At 40.0% G+C, this 17,310-nt stretch overlaps 1 protein-coding gene across 5 annotated transcripts; it reads right to left on the reverse strand.

The window, feature by feature from the left end:
* Nucleotides 1–253: 253 nt before the first annotated feature.
* On the reverse strand, nucleotides 254–17,210 carry LOC117288590 (pre-mRNA-processing factor 39-like). Of its 5 annotated transcripts, none has more exons than XM_033769518.1 (17): nucleotides 16,996–17,210; nucleotides 14,601–15,224; nucleotides 13,692–13,816; nucleotides 13,163–13,291; nucleotides 9,876–9,988; nucleotides 9,216–9,383; nucleotides 8,459–8,714; nucleotides 7,555–7,665; nucleotides 6,700–6,864; nucleotides 6,269–6,395; nucleotides 5,207–5,415; nucleotides 4,771–4,830; nucleotides 3,983–4,164; nucleotides 3,521–3,613; nucleotides 2,813–2,950; nucleotides 2,331–2,643; nucleotides 254–1,803 (listed from the first exon to the last, which is right to left on the reverse strand). In XM_033769518.1, exons 1-17 carry the CDS (start codon nucleotides 17,102–17,104, stop codon nucleotides 1,747–1,749), a joined length of 2,979 nt encoding a protein of 992 aa, XP_033625409.1. In that variant the 5' UTR covers nucleotides 17,105–17,210; the 3' UTR covers nucleotides 254–1,746. The 5 variants fall into 5 exon arrangements, with proteins under 5 accessions (XP_033625409.1, XP_033625400.1, XP_033625416.1 ...); XM_033769509.1 differs by having other exon boundaries at nucleotides 254–1,806; nucleotides 16,996–17,209; XM_033769525.1 differs by having other exon boundaries at nucleotides 254–1,806; nucleotides 8,474–8,714; nucleotides 16,996–17,207.
* Nucleotides 17,211–17,310: the final 100 nt, after the last annotated feature.

Raw genomic sequence — 17,310 nt, forward strand, 5'->3', positions numbered from 1 at the left:
ATCAGACCATATTTTTTCCTATTACTCAACCCATACCCAAACCCCAACCCTTGGCCTAACCATAACCCTCTTTAATTGCAATAAGAAATCATGAAAAGTGTTTTGCATATTAGTCTTTTATTATTAAAATTAACTAAAAGTCATTGGTAAAATATCAAGCACAAAACGAATTTCAACATGCTCTTCAATTTGCTCTTCCACAAACCAATGACAACTAACGACAACAAAATAACACACAGACAACGAATGAATGTTCTCTTCAGTATTTTTATTTGAAAAAGTACAGAAAATGAAGAAACACAAGACAGTTTGAAATAATAACATAATGGCGGGGAAAAAACGATGCATCTTTAATAGAAGTGAGTTTGTTTCATCATGTCAGGCAAAGCAAATAAGTTGTTTTGGTCTTCATCAAAAAAAGTTTAAATTAACCTACGTTTGAAGTGGTGGCTGTGGCTGTTGATCACCTGATGTGATTCAAAATCAAGTAGTAAATACCTTTAACAGAAAAACTGTCGTCACGCTCAAATTACAACTAAAACCATGAAAGAGCAAGTTTTGTAACATTCCCTTAGAGAAAGACTCTACTGCCGCTAGGGTCGAATTGTCGGGGCATTATCTGTTTTTTGCATAATACCATAGGTCCTTTTGGTTGGTAAGGAGTTTGCTACAGCATGTTCTATTTTCACATTCCCTGAATGTTGTAAAATTAAAACCCTACTGAGCAAAGGTTTGTGGAACTGAACTAATACAAAAGCAAAATATTACCTAATGAATAAAAATAACCACAAGCACGTTTAATGTTATACTTATGGTATTTTAATGCATTTCATACTCAACATGGGTTCTTTAAAACTTCATGAACGTTATACCATTAAAGACAAAAAAACCTAGTCCATATTCATGACTACACTACATTTTGAACAATCTCCAGCAAATACTGTTTTTTTTCTTATTATTAACTTAAGAGTCATCATCTAACAATGGTGTTCTCATCATGATACCAGTTGAGTGAGTTTCAAATAAATTCTGGAATGAACAAAAGAAAAATTTACTAGATCGGGATTTGAACCTGCTACATCCAGATTAACGTGCTGGCACTCTTACCAAAGATACCTTCGTTTGGGTGCCATTCAGAAGCTATTCAACCTGTAACTGCCATACAGGTAAAACATATTACTTCTTAAATATATTTTACAAGCTGAATTTGCTAATGATTTTAAGTCTCACTGGCCGACCGAATAACATAAACAATACATTCTCATAACAAATGCAAACAAATGAACCAGTGTACTTGTTTGTTTATACAAATTGACCCAAGTTAATAGACTGTGCCAGTCTCGCACGTATTCAATTAATTGGACTAAACCCGGTTCATACTTCATGCCAATACGAAGCAATTATTAATTAATGACCAATGTTTAACCAATGTTTGTATGAGAGAGATTGGCTTTTGCCGGCTTGGTGTTGATATCCCTTTGTGGGAGTTTGCCGAGTTCCCTTGATGGGAAGATTATCTTAACACAAACAAGGGACCATGGTCCAAAAGCAATTTGATTACATGCGAGACTTGCACAGTCAAATCCTTAATAGGTCATCAAGAAGTGTAACAGTCTAACAGTGCAGCAGAAAAAAAGCAATCATCCAGTTGGTTGATCTACTCTGCTGTAGCATGGGACTATGGTTTCACAAGTTAAGCCAGTATCTTCACAGACATCATAATGATAAGGTGAGGTGAGGCTTATGTTAACGTGGGTAGTAACCCTGGTTGAAGTTTCCCCAGGCTTGTTGGTACTGCTGGTACTGCTGTAAAGAGAGAGGTCAAAGATGATAAAAGACTGCCCATATACCAAACTGCTCTTTGATTGACACAATTGGTTTCAAAATTTGGCCAGCGCCCGATTTTATGGAGATGCTTCAACACAAAAAAGAAGCTCAGCACAAGAGCTATGATTACCAGTGGAAATACCATCTCACATGTACCATCTCCGACCAAAATCATTTCTGCCAGTCTAAAATTTATCAAGCAATATTTTTTGCTTTTAAAGCAGCTCTATGAAAAAGACAACAAAGGTGGAGGGGAGACAGTGTGGCCATGAACGGCACGACACATTGTACAGTAGGCCTGACACTTTACGGAGGCATTGGAGTTGATTGCCTCAATGCCACCTGGTCATTGCCTTGGTGCCCTTGAAATGCTCCAGTAGAAATTTACAAGTTTCTCGTAAGGTGCCCTTTACCAAGGAGAAAATGCATTGGTGCCCTTGCCCTTTCAAAAACCATACAGGCCTGGCACTGTATTGTGACGGGATACTTCCAAACAAATTTACCTGATTGTAGTTGTTATTGGGAGGTGCATTGTAACCGCCTGGTCCCGGAGGGGGCCCATAACTAGGAGGAGGACCCTGTGGGCCGTACGGGGCCCCCTGGTTGTAGTTGCCCCAGGCGGCAGCATTCTGGCCCGCTTGTTGCGGAGACTGTGAGTAGTCCGCTGGTCCGTTGTAGGGCTGGGCTGGTGGCATCTGTCCCTGGGGTGGCGTTGAAGTGACCGCGGGGGTCTTGGCTGGTGTCGTCGACGGCGTTGCAGCAGCTGCAGTGGTTGTGGTCTCTTTCTTGGCCTTCTTCTCCGGTTGGGTCGGAGTGCTGCAACGAAAAACAAAGAATTACAGTAAGCATATTGAACAAAGGACAAAACACAAACTAAGTTATCATGCCATTTGAACTGATTTTTCCCCCCGAATCATTACCACAGCCCTCTCTGAAAACAAAAACTTATTTTTCTTAAAATAAAATGATAACTTGTTTAGAATACCCGTGTACAGAGTTCAAGTCAGACCCTCTCTTCCATGCTGGAAATGCATTGCTCTTGTGAACTGGTCTGGCTGGTCTCTCTACAGCAGAAGTAGCATGAGCGCCGGGCGACTGGGACTTTGAATTACCACTGGTTTCACTGAAAAACATGGAATTTTCAGCAGCATACAATTTTTGCTTTTGTTGCGTTCGATTTTCCAATTTTTTTTACCATGAGCATCTTTATACCATGTATTATGTGCAAATGTGCGACCATATATTTTTTCAACGTTACCAATATTGGCCACACCTTTCAAAAGGTTTGGTTGCTTTTAGTACGACACAAACGTCCACAGATTTATATTAAACTTACATGGTTTAAAGATAATGATGGTAGAAAATTTTCCCTAAATTATTTCTTGCTTAGGTGCGGTAGTTTTTGAGAAATGAGTAAAACAATTTCACTAAAATAATTTTCGTCTCAGTGAGATGAAAACTATTTTAGCATATACAACGGTTTTACGCAACTCTCCCAAAAACATTTCTCGCTGTGATTTTTGTTTTGTTTTTTTCTCAAAAACTTGACGACTTTATGAAGATAAATTTTATTACATGCATCTTCATTAACACTGAGTGAGGGATTCATGTCATGGGCAAAATCTTGAAAATTAATGAGGATTTTAGTAAAATTCACAAGCGGAATGGTGGGAAGGGTAGTTTCCCTACTTACGTTGCCTCCGCAGTTCTCTTTTTGCTTGCAGCTTGTAGGATCTCCAGCTGTCCCTTCAGTAACTCCTGGTGTTCCTCATACGCAGTTTGTAATCTGGGGTAGGAATCAAAGAGAAAATCAATCCATTCTTCAATGATCATTTTTCCCAACTTCAGTGCCCAATGTCATGGCTCTGCTTACCATAAGCACAGAACTGCGCTTGCCGAAGTAGGGAATTCTGTACTTACGTCAAGCATGTTTCACGTTTAGCTGGGAACTACGTGCGCGAGTGTTCTCCATGTTACCGAGCATTCTTCGCTTACATGGCTAGCGCAGAAATTTGGTGCTTGCGCGTAAGCCATTGTCAGTGCAGACCTTGGTGGTAAGCAGAGCCATGTTCTTTGAATGGCGCAACCTTTAATCTAGTAACAGATGATTCTATCACAGATGTTAAATTAGACGTGCAAATGGATAAAAACTCACTTAGACACATCAGTTCCGAAGTCCATCAGGTATGTGAGTCGCCGCTGGGAGAACTTCATCTTGTTGTCCACACTGGTGCTGGACTGTTCTCCCTTCTGGAAGAGATCCAGGATGATGGGCTCATTGTTGGGAATCTGCTGGATCTCCAGGTCCAGTAGCTGCAGGTACACTCTGGATTTATCCTACAGGTTATCAACAACAAAATAATGCAAATTCAACATCTATTAAGCAGTTGCTGTACCCACTGCTACAACATGTAATTCGAACTGCCTCAAGCTACCGGGCAATCTCCTGGTCTAGTTGGTAAGACACTGATCTAGAATTGCAAAGGTCGATGGTTTGAATCCCAGCGGGTAGTATGCCTGTGAGTTTGTTTTTCACAAATCTCTGGAAAGTACTGAGTATATAGTCAGGGTTCTCCCCACGTACAAGCTAGCGTATCGGACCCCACGCCGTAGGGGGCTTCGCGCTTCGCGCTCGCATGCTGGGATTGTGAACATCCAAAATTAAAAGCCCCACAGTTTTGAAAAATCCTGGGGAGAACCCTGATAGTGCTAACACACATCGGTGTAAATGGGTAAAACCAAAATGAATATTCTTACAGTAGAGGTTGATTTGATTTCTTAATGAGAATAGTGACAATGATGTTGATTGATAAAAGTGAAGCTCAGTGATTCTCATGGCGCTCCAACTTTATTGACCCTGGGCACAGCTTCATAGAGCTGCTTAAGCACTAAAAGTAGCACAACATATAATGCGTATCTCTGATAACCAAATGGTGTACTGACCTTTGCCTCTTCAAGAACTTCATACAGCACCTTCCTGGCACTCATCACATCATTGAGAACCTGCATGCAACAAAAGAAAGATGAATAACGTACAATTTTCCATTCATATTGCACTTTGTTATTACTAGTACTTTGTTGTCTCTGTTAGCGCTTCATAATTTTATACATAACTGAGGTTCTCTTTACTGGCACTGGACATAAAAGTGCCCCATACTATAAATACAGGAAAACTGGTATGCCCCTTCACGCACAAAGTTTAAGCCCTCATGTTTACTGGTATAAACATTACACCAAGTTGGAGGGTTACAGTCCGGTTCATTTTTCCTGCGAACGCTTCATACAAAGCAAATTTTCTTGTGTCATCAAAATTCGTTTGACATTTGCATTTGCATGAAGTATGAACCAGGCTTAATTTCACAGATACACCCGCACTGACCTTTGCGTAATATCTGGACAGCTTGGAGCTCAAGAAGAATTTGATCTGTTGCTGATTGTGCGCCGTGATGCGATTCTTCAAGATGTCCACCACCCCCTCTTTGTTGTTGACCCGGCGTTCCAGGCTCACTCGTTCCAGGGTCACCATGATGAGTTCCGGCAAGTTCTCCTCCAGCTTCTTGAGGACCTCCTTGGCTATGTTCATGTTCCCTATCAAACAAAATAATAATAATAACAATAATACTAGGTTCTCATATAGCGTTTATCAAACCCCTGGGGTGTATCAAAGCGCTTATTATTTTGTCTTGTTTGTTGTTAAATAATTTTAAGCGTTTTTGTCTGTACTGTATGAATCATGGCCAGTTTTAATTTCCCCAGTGTGGGATAATAAAGTTCTTATCTTATCTTATCTTATCTTATATGGAGCTACGTTTTGAAGTATGAGGCCTACTCTTCAAAGCACCATGTAATGGTTTTACAAGGTGCTGTGGCGCAATACGCAGCCAATCAAACCAGGATTACCGGGGAGAACCCCCTTCTCTTTAAGTTAAGCTCACTTATTTCTTTTAAGCTTGTTACAAAACACATGGGACCAATGGCTGAACATCTCATCCGAAGGACGAAGCATCATGGTTAAGAGCGAGCAACAGTATTCAACCTTCAATTACCACTTTAAGCGTTTTAGTAAATTGCTGAATTAACAGATACTTTTTAACAGAAATACATCTTAGGGGATCAGGTTGGCTCAGTGTTTTTTTCTTTCCCTGCCTTCCATGAATCCCACCTCAGAAGAGAACCTTGCATATGGATTGGGTTTTCAGTCCCGAGCTGGACCCAATTTCATGGCTCTGCTTTATCATATTACCAAAGAATCAACACTTACAGAAGCAGGGATTTCCACGCTTACGCCACACATATTTCACAAGTTAGCAGGGAATTTTTGCTTGTGCTTGTGCATACTAAGTTTTTATGCCAAAAATTATTTTCAGCAATTACCAATAGTGTCCAGTACTTTAACAGATAACCAGATTCATTGAATGAGGCTTCACAAGAAAGACCATACCTTGTTTTTCCTCGAATGCTGCCCAGCGAAGGTGAATACTTGGTTTTCTGGGAAGATGGATGTTGCAGGCTCGTCTGTAGACTGAGCTCACACCCTCAATGCTGTGCGGCTCAAGGTACTTGGCGTACTGCGATGTTAAAAAATAATAATAATAATGGATTCTTATATAGCACACATATCCTTCATTCAGTGATGCTCAAGGCACTTTATCATAGTATTTTCCAGCAAAGAACATAGTATTTTCCTGCATGGACATATTTGCTCCGTATTTTTGGACGTCTTACAAAACGTGACAAACTTTTGAAATGAAATTTCCACTTGTTAGTTTTAAGTATACATTTATATATGATTTAAAAATAACAATCAAACGATTAGGAGACCGAGGGTAGGGTCAAGGCAAACGAGAGACCAGTGGGACTCATGGATCCTACCTTCATCCAGAACTCCTCATAGAGAGCACAGGCCACTAGGCAGCGCTCATACAGGATCAAAACTCTCTCGTGGGTGCCGTTGGTCGTCTCAAAGTCCAGATACTCCCGCCAGTTCTTCAGCTGGGACTTCTCAAGGGGCTTGGCGTGGAAGTAAGGTCTTCTTATCTGCAAATACACATCAAATAAATGTAAACTTAATACATTTAGTCTAGTAGCAATGCCAATAAACAAGCCAGTTACAAAGGGAAGACAGAGGTTGAGCTATGTCGGTGTCCTGAGGAGAGATGCTGGGGCAGAGACCACAACAAAGTTGGCTGCCTGCATAAAGGACAGGGAAGATTTGAGTCAACACCGGGGATCCCGCCTACGGGCGACACGATGATGAATTATTTGCATGGTCACAAGTTGACGCTCAAACTTGATGCACGTGACTGAAGACTTTGGGACAAATTTGGGCAAAGCAAGGTACCATTGTGCCATACACATTCACCAAAAATTGTGTAAGAGTCATCGTAATTATGCAAAAGCTTGCTTGTTTAGAACTCAAAATAAATGATGTCAAACTTCGAGGTCGTGTGCCGGCAGTATGCCACGTAATACGCAGAGCACCTTCGGGCGGTACGAGTGCTAAAGGGTTAAGCCCAGTTCATACTTCCTGCGAATGCGATACGAATGTTAACGTCACAAATTCGCAACAAATAATTCGCAGCACTTCAACTCTGCTCAACTCACTTGGGAATACCGCTGCGAAAGGAGGGTTGTGACGTCAAATCCACGTCAAATTTGCTTCGCATTCGCAGGGAGTATGAACCGGGCTTTAAGCAGCTCTTGAAATTTGGCCAAGGTTAAACTCACCCCTTCCTCATAAGCCCATCTTTTACTGACTTCCTGCTCTGTCAGGCGATAGATGGTCAGACGTGATTCGATTACTTTCTTTCGGATAGCTTCATTCTCTTCGTCGACTTGCTGTTAACAAAAGAAAAAATGACAACAAAAAGTTCACAAATATTATTTTACATCACTAAGAAATTTAATTCCAGTAAAAATCACAACTTACTCAATGTATCTACGCAACTTTCCAAACATGAAAACAAGTATAGGAGTATAGTAAAGTTTGCGGTAACACCATGTAATGATAATCTCTAAATGAGTTGGGATGGTTCAGCTTTCTCCAGAAGACGATCAGAACATACTGATCGAAACGTCAAGTTGAAACCATTGGTTCTTCTCAGAACCACCTCAACTCATTCAGAGATATTCATACTATGGTGTTACCGCAAACCTTACTATATCGTAGTTCCACCATACAAACTTTCAAATCCTACTTAAAGACACTGGACACTACCGGTAATTGTCAAAGACCAGTCTTCTTACTTGATGCATAAAATAACAAACCTTAAATTGGGCTCAATTGGTCATTGAAGTTGCGAGACAATAATGAAAGAAAAAACACCCTTGTCACATGTATTTGTGTGCTTTCAGATGCTTGATTTCGAGACCTCAAAATCTAATTCTGAGGTCTCAAAATCAGATATTTTGTGGAAAATTACTTCTTTCTTGAAAACTACGTTACTTCAGAGGGAGCTGTTTCTCACAATGTTTTATCTTATCAACACTTCTCCATTACTCATTACCAAGTAAGATTTTATGCTTATAATTATTTTGAGTAATTACCAATAGTGTCCAGTGCCTTTAAGTATAAGAGTGTTTGGTGTTGGAGTTGTTTGGCAACAACTTTGGAAATCTTTCTGAAACTTACAGCGGAGACCTTTACCTTGGAGCTAGCACCTGGTTTGACGGACATAAGAGGATCCATCCCTGGAACTCCAACGTCCACCCCAGGTGGGGCTTCCTCATCCCCTGGGGGCCCTACATCACCGTCGTCCCCAAAGCTTTCTGTCCCAGGCTCGGCTACTCCCAATTCGTCAACCACCTCCATGCGAAGCTTGATGAACTCATCCACAGAGAGGATGTCTTTGGGATGGCGACCCTTGTTATTAACGTGCTCTTTAAATCTAGAAACAGGAAAGTAGACTCACTTTAGAATTCAAGGCCTGATACTTCAAGGAGGCAACCAAGGCGTTTGCTTCTATGCCTCCTGGTCATTACCTTGGTGCCCTTGAAATGCTCCAGTAGAAATTTACAATTTCCTCATAAGGTGCCCTTTACAAATGAAAAAATGCCTTGTGCCCTTGCCCTTTCCAAAATGAAGCGTACAGGCCTGGAACTCCTTCCGAGCACAACAGTGAAACATTTCGGAGAGACATTTCTAGTAATTTATATCTCCTGGCCCAATTCTTTGTTCATGTAAAGACTCAGCTTCCTTTAGTCACAGCAGCACCTGTTAGGCGGCCAGGTTGGTGTAGTGGCCTCTTGCCTTGCCTTCCGCCTCTAGGACCCCAGTTCAATCAAACTTAAGAAAATGTTTAAGTTTAGTTATATCCTGCAAATAAATGATATTGTTGGTGCTGTGGTTATTGTTGTTGCTTATGTTTTGTTTTGATTAAGAGCCTTACTTTTCAAAATGGTGACTGTAAAGCTGAGTGGGGATCGTCAGGAGTTGGTCGTAGATCTTGGTCACTTTATACCACTCCTTCCTGTCCTTCTCAAAGCTGATGTACATATCCCACAACTTGTCTGAGCGGAAATCGGTACCAGCAGCAGCGATGGCCCTGGCGTACACTCTGAAGAGGTAGAAATACGCAGGGGATAAGGTTAGGCCAAGTTTTCCTAAAAAATAAATAGTGTATGTAAATATTGCATCTAAAATGCAGAGTTAGTGCCCGAGGGAGATGTGGATTGCTATCCCAAAGTACTAAGGTAGCATAAATTAACATTGCTTTTTGACATCTATTTAAATTGCTGCAGTACCCACTGCTAAAACGTGGTCTTAGCAATCTCGGTGGTCTAGTTTGAATGCCACTGCTCTAGAATTGCAAAGGCCGTGGGTTTGAATCCCGCCCAAGTAATATGCCTTGGATTATTTTTTACAGAACTTGGGAAAGTACCGAGTATACAGTGCTAACACAGATTGGTGCATATGGGTAAAAACCAAAATGAACATTCTAGTTCACAAACACCTACACCCTTACGTGGTTTTGCATTGTGGGCAAAACTATGACTTGAAAATGTGGTACCGAAAAGTTCAGGATAAATAATTTGATAAAAAAACTTACTCTCTCAGTCTGTCGGTGATACTGTCCTTGGGAGCCGTCTGAGCGATAAACTGGATGTACTGCAACCACAGATCCACACTAAGAGGGATTGCCTTCATGCCCGACTCAAACACCTTATCCAAGGAAAAAAATGCAACAAGAGCCAACACTTTTAGAACCAGTCGTCAGGATTTTCACTTCCACTTGGTAACCCCAAACAATGCTAAGATTATAATTCAAAACTAACCATTTTCAAAACCCACCCCTCCCCTAAATACAATTTCTCCATTCAGCCAAAAATCTTTTTCTTTAATGGTACTTCGATTGTGGTGATCCAATTTTAGGCTCACATCAAAGAAATTGGGCAGAGTTGTCAAGACTGAAAGCGTGAGAATGGAGAAACAATTAACACACTAACAAATCAAATACCCAAGTGGAAGTGAAAGAAACAAAAACAGGTAAAAAAAAGAAAAAAAAATGTATAATCGCATATCTTTATCCCTTCCCACAATATATTAAAACATCATTCATCAATTGAACCATACATCATAATAATAACTGGGAGGAAACAAAACATAGTAATTTTTTGAAACTGTGTTATAATATATAACATAACTTGTTCTAGGCCTGATTAGTTTAAGTATATAAACCTTCAGAACACAAACTCCACATCCTTGATGTCATCATCGGACGCTTTGGCCAAGATCCGGAGATTATTCCTCTGGGGTTGCGATTATGAACCAACCGACCCAGATCACTTTCCAAGTACCCTGTTGTTGAGTGTCCGAGAGTGTTGTGTGTGTCTGTGTGCTAAGACTCACTGCTAAAAGTTCCCAATAACAAAACCGCATATCAAATCAAACGCAATTGTGTCATTTGAAGGGGGCTATGATTTCCTCCCAGACAAAAAATAAACTTGCGAACTTGATCAAACTTATTCCGCCCCTTCTGCTTTTTTGTTTTCACAAAATTTCAAAAGCTTCCATCACCAGCAAACCAATGGTGATTCTGAGTGTGTAATGATTTTCTCTTTTAATAGCAAAGTATAGTGTTTTGCTCAATAAGACTTCATCTGTTTGCACTTAGTGTGTTTTGTTTTTATATCCCCTAGCTTTCACAAAACTTCATCATTTCAATTTTGATTCTGAACATGCAACGACAGAGCTGCATTCAAAGCACTTGAACATGTTGTTCTTAACAAATAAAGCATTAAAAAAAACAGATTTGTGATACCACCATAAAGACAGGTTAAACGAAATTCCAGAAAATTAGATGAACAAATTTTGAAAAAGATTTTTTCTTTAAAAGCAGCAGTTGAAAGATGTTACCTTTATTGTATAACATATAGACTCTCTAATAAAAAAGACTACATCATTATTTATATTAATGCAAAATAAATGGATAGGAAATTAAAGTGAACGGAGCTTAGATACTCAGATTAATCACCCAAATTTACTACTATTATCATTAATATTTGTTTAGTTGTTCCAGCAAACATGAGACTTCTTGACCTGTTGTTGGGAAAAATCTACTCTACTTGTTAGTTCAGGTAAACTACAACAAGCTGTACGCAGGAGCTGGTGTTCACGATCGATGATGTCGGTTGGTTTCCACTAACTAAATCCTGTGGAGAAATTAGTGTTAGGGCACCTATCTGTTAAAACTAACACATTTAATAATACCAACACATTACTATTATTTATTTTGCAAGTCCCCGAATATCGTTGAAGGTATTCTGAGCACACACAATATCAAGAAATGACATTTACTAATTAAAACCTTTGAGTTACATAATATTAATGTGTATTAAAATGTGTTTGAAGTCATAAATGAACGTATAAATCTACAGAAAACAATAAGCCATTACATTAACATTATGTTATTTAAACTTTTGTAATCATTCTACTATATCCCAAGTAATTAATTTTTTGTCAACTCTGATTCTTTTTTATTTTTATATTTTTTTATTCCATACTTGTTTTAATGTGATGTTTTTGTTTTATTGTTTTTATTTAGGGTGACGGTTGTTCAGTGACAAAGAATCTGTATACTGTAAATCAATGTCTGAAGGTGTCGTCAAAATTTTCAGTAACAGAGAAAGTTTGTTTATGTGAAATTTAATGATGGTTGGTTCACATCGTGAGCACTATGGTGTTGTTATGCGATAGCCCTATTAACATTAGTTGCCAATACGCTAGACCCCCTGCGCATCTTGGGGCTTCGCAAAAGTCTTTCTTGTAAGATAATTGTATTGTGTTATTGTAGGCGCCTTGAGCACTCTATCGGTGGATATGTGCGCGTTATAAGTTTTGCTCTTATGGTAATCATTTTTGTCGCAAGGTGCTTTAAACTTAATCCAAGTTATCTGCAAATGAGAAAATATCATGAATTAACAATTCAAAATTATTGACTATACAAGGGGGATAAGCTCGGTGTCTTTACCCACAGCAATCATTCTAAACCCAACGTTATGTTTCTGTTAGACCAAGGACCACAGTAGTTAATCGTTATTCTTGACATGGGATCAGGCATACTCCCATAACGATAATAATCGGTTTCTGTATAGCGCTTTATACACCCGGCTTGGGATTCGAACCCCCACTCTGCAGAACAGAAACACCAGAGTTTGAATTCGGTACTCTTAACCACTCGGCCACGACACTTCCACAAATCAGAGGCCAACTTTTTTTTATCCCGAGATGTCAAAACAATTACTCAGGGAGAAAGGGTCAATCTGGTTTTCGAAATGGGTTTTGTGAACTACACTCATGAAAGAGCTTGAACTGAAATGGGAACAAGTGATCTTGCTGAAATAAATTAATTTTTATCTGAGGTATCGACATCAAAGTATTGTCGTTTTGACATACAACTTCAATGAGGTTGAGGTTGGGGCCTAATTTTGATAATTACGAAAAATGCAATATCAAAATTACATATAAATTATTACCAAATATATTATAAACAGATTTAAATAGCTTTCTCATCAAATTTGATACGCTCAAGTGGCTGCTTTTAGGTTAGTCATTACATCAAATCTGAAAAATCAAGTAAATGTTTGGTTGCAGCAACATCAAAACCATTGCTACTATGGTGCTGTATTTACATACATATGCAATGCATGTATTTCAAACACTTTGTCATAAGTAACATTGCGAAGCATTTTGCATGAGCGAGTTCATTGCAGTGACACAACAAATTCTCTGCAAATTGTTTTTTAATCTAACTGGAAAGCTTTTGGTGAAAAACTTTTAAATTGTGGGGTTGGAGAGTTGGGTTGTAACCGAACTATCTTGAGATCTTGAACCTACCTCTTGTGCCTTCTCGATGTCATTGGCCTTCCTTCGTTCCATATCTGCGTACTTCTTCCAGTATCCATAGCAATACGGATAACGAGCGAGGAAAGCATCAAAGGCCTTCCTCACTGATGGCATATGAACCTAAAGTGACAGAAGAGACAAATAGTCTGCATGTTACTCAATGCTTTAAGGCAGAGTTGTAACCAAGTCATTTTTCCTGAGGTCAAGTCAAGTCACAAGTCATCTTTGCTCAAGTTAAGTCAAAGAGAGGCAAAGAGAGAGGTCATAAAAAGTAGAACTCTTTGAACATCCTTTCAAATCTCAGGCCCGATACTTCACGAAGGCAACAAAGGCGATTGCCTCCATGCCCCCTTGGTCATTGCCTTGGTGCCCTTGTAGACATGATCCAGTAGAAATTTACAATTTCCTTGTAGGGTGCCCTTTCCCAAGAAGAAGATGCCTTGGTGCCCTTGCCCTTTCAAAAAGCAGCATACAGACCTGACCCTAGGTACAAGGATTCAGCAACTATTTTCCCTCTTACCTGTTGCTCCACATACTGCAGCAGATAAGTCCATCCAGTGAAGTCCGTGGGTTTGTCCTTGACTGCCTTCCAGTATTTTTCAAGCTCTGGTGGCGGAGCTTTCTCCGCATCAGCCTTTGCCTTCTCTATTATAGAAAATAGAAAAAATCAAAGCAATACATGTAAGAATTTTCATCAAATGTGTTGAAAAACTCTGTTAAACTTCTGCAAGGAATTTAAATCTCACATCTTCTACTCGAGTTGGATTTGAACCCCTGCCATTCTAGAGCATTCATGTATTACCACTAGACCACTGAGCAAGAGACCAGGGGTGGATTTCACAAAAAATTAGGACTAGTCTTATCTCGAGTTAGGAAGAGTTACTCGTCCTAACTAGACCGATCCAGTAGGCTCCGCCCACGGCGCACGTGTGAGCAAGAACACGTGGGGCTTTCCAATGCCTTTCTGCACAACTCTGCCGCGCACGCCAAGATACGCGCACGCATGTCGGACCTTAGTGTCAGACCTGCGTTGCATTGTGATTGGTCAATACGCAATGGGGCGGAGCTTAATGGATCGGTCTCTTGGGACTAGCTGTACGTTTTTTTTAAATCTCTTAGGACTATCTCTTTGTGTAATTGACCCCAGGGCCAAATTTCATGGTTCTGCTTACCGTAAGCAAGTAACAGGCGTTTATGCCAGCTGGGAATTCCAGAGCTGCTTACCGTTAGCAAATAATCAGTATTTATGGAGGCAGGGAATTCCGTGCTTACATCAATTGTATTTCACAGGTTATCAATGAGTTTTGCTTGTGTGTGTAACTCCAGGCCTGCGGTGGTAAGCGAGCCATGAGATTGGGCCCAGTTTGAATCTTGTGAACTAGACGTCAAGATATGATGTTAGACTAAAGACTAAAAGGGATTTACTGACCTTCTTTTGTCATTTTCTCACTTTTCTTGACTGGCTCTGCTGCCGGTTTGGTAGCATCCACCACTGGCTTGACTTCCACTACTTTCTTGACTTCAGTAGCTTCCTTAGTGGAAGTAGCATCTGCCTTTTTTGTCTTCAACTGTGTCTTAGCATCAGTCGCCTTCTCTTTTGGTTTAACAGGATCTTTTTGTGTGGTTCCGGCATCTTCTGCTGGCTGGGCCGCCTCCTCGGCGGGTTTCTGATCAGCCTTTGGCTGCTCTGTCTCGGGTTCCTCCATCTTATCCTCTGTTGATTCTTGCGGCTTGGTGGCTTCTTGCTCCATGGGTTCGTCTTCTTGCTGTTTCTGATCCTCAGTAATTGTATCGTCAGAGTCCTCTGCGTCTTTTATTTCCATCACTTCATCTTCTTTGACCTCCTCTAAGACAATGGCATCATCTTCTTTCTCCTCCGCATCCCCATCTTCTGCTCCCACAATGGCTTCACCTCCAGGACCAGCCGATATTGCCTCCTCCAGACGTTGGACGAGAGCAGCTTTGACTCCCTTTGAGTCCAGACCCCGAACCGTCAGTTCTGAGCGGAGTTCCGCTACTTTCATCTTAGAGGGTGTGATACCATCACTAACATCTGTAATGAGAAGCCGTTAAAAAAATGAGAGGACAGATTTCAATAAACCAAGATGTTGAAAAGAATTTTTTTGTGGATAACTGTCCGTGTCCTGCAAACACTTTTTCAATATCTCATTTGAGTGAATTCGACACGGGAAAGTTACTGTATCCTGCCACCACTTTATGCATGACGAATAAAGACAACGCAATGTAAACCAAAAGCAATAATACACCTTAAAGGCAGTGGGCACTATTGATAATTGTCAGACTAGCCTTCACAGTTGGTGTGTCTCAACATATGCATTAAATAATAAACCTGTGAAAATTTGAGCTCAATCGGTCATCGAACTTGTGAGATAATAATGAAAGAAAAAAACACCCTTGTCACACGAAGTTGTGTGTGTTTAGATGGTTGATTTCGAGACCTCAAGTTCTAAATCCGAGGTCTCAAAATTAAATTCATGGAAAATTAAAACCATTACACTTTCGAAACAGAACAAAAAAATAAAAGTTCAAAAATTTACAAATAACTTGGAGGGTTTAAAGAAGGTAATGGTAACAGACTTCTCTTGAAATATTATTCCATGAAATGCTTTACTTTTTGAGAAAACATTAAAACAAATGATCAATTCTCGAGAATTACGGATTTATTTTAAACATGAGTCATGACACGGCGAAATGTGCGGAAACAAGGGTGTGTTTTCCCGTTATTTTCTCCCGACTCTGATGACAGATTGAGCCTAAATTTATCACAGGTTTGTTATTTTACATATATTATAAGTTGCGATAAACGAAGTGTAGGCCTTTGGTCTTGGACAATACTGATACTGTTTACCGAAAGTGTCCAATGGCTTTAAATAGGCGAATTCATTGTTGTTTTTCCTTACTAATACTAAATATAAAAAAAGGAAACAACTTTTAGTGTAAAACTACTCGGCTGATGCCACAAAAAATCTAACATTGATCATAATTTTGATGAATGAGTAGGCCTAAATTAAATAAATAAAAAAATTCAATTAAATTTAATTGCCAAGACAAGTGAAGAGAAGTACCCAATACAATACAATACAAAACAGTTTCATAAGGTTTATCGCGAAAAAGCAAAATATCAAGAGAGGGCGCTGTTGACCCCACACAAAGGTATAGGCGTTGCATGCACGAGTCGTAGAAACTGCATAGAAACCGCCCCATATTCCTTCCCACAATGCATTGCGTTTCTGAATCGCGATAAACCTTATTAATGAATGACAAATTATAAACAAAACCATCTAGCCATTTCCCATAAGGTTTATCGCGATTCAGAAACGCACTGCATTGTGGGAAGGAATATGGGGCGGTTACTATGCAGTTTGTACGACTCGCGCACGCAACGCCTATACCTTTGTGTGCGTTCAACAGCGCCCTCTCTTGTTATTTTGCGGATAACTTTCCGTATGGCGCCACCACTTTTTCACTCATTTTTACAAAAAGGGATATATCAATCAGGTAAATAAGTTCCTATATTATTTTATATCGAATGAAAAAGTGGTGGCGCCATACGGAAACTTTTCCTATTTTGCTATTCGCAATAAACCTTATTGAGATTTGAGACTCAAGTCAAAATTTGCTTGAGACCGAGCTGACTAGGACCGAGTAGACCCATATGCACAGCATAAACGATGGTGACTTCATTTCATGCACCAACTCGACTCGCATGCATTGAAATGCACGACTAACAAAAAGTGAAAAACATCAACATTAAACAATTGCATTGAGCATTTCCAACAAAATCAAAAGAAGATCGTATGTACCTTTCTCATCTGTAGGAATACTTGGGTCGTAGTCACTACTGATAACAGGTGTTTCGGTTTGCGATGGCTCTGTTGCACCATTTTCTGATATTTCTTCAGGGCTTTCCATTTTTCAGCGTGGCGTCGTGGACGTATGCCGTATAATTGCAACAGCGCCCCCAACCTGTCGTTTGTACACGTCGTATGGTGATGAGGGCCTAGGGAGCCTTGTGATAGACTTGATTCAAGCCTCGTTTTCGTGCGAGAAGTCCCTAATCCCTATCCGAAGTCAAAATGTAGCTATTGGGGTCCCGAGAATGGCCAGTCAAAGGTTGG

This window comes from Asterias rubens, chromosome 1 (genome assembly GCF_902459465.1).
Source record: "Asterias rubens chromosome 1, eAstRub1.3, whole genome shotgun sequence".
Taxonomy (NCBI): Eukaryota; Metazoa; Echinodermata; class Asteroidea; order Forcipulatida; family Asteriidae; genus Asterias; species Asterias rubens.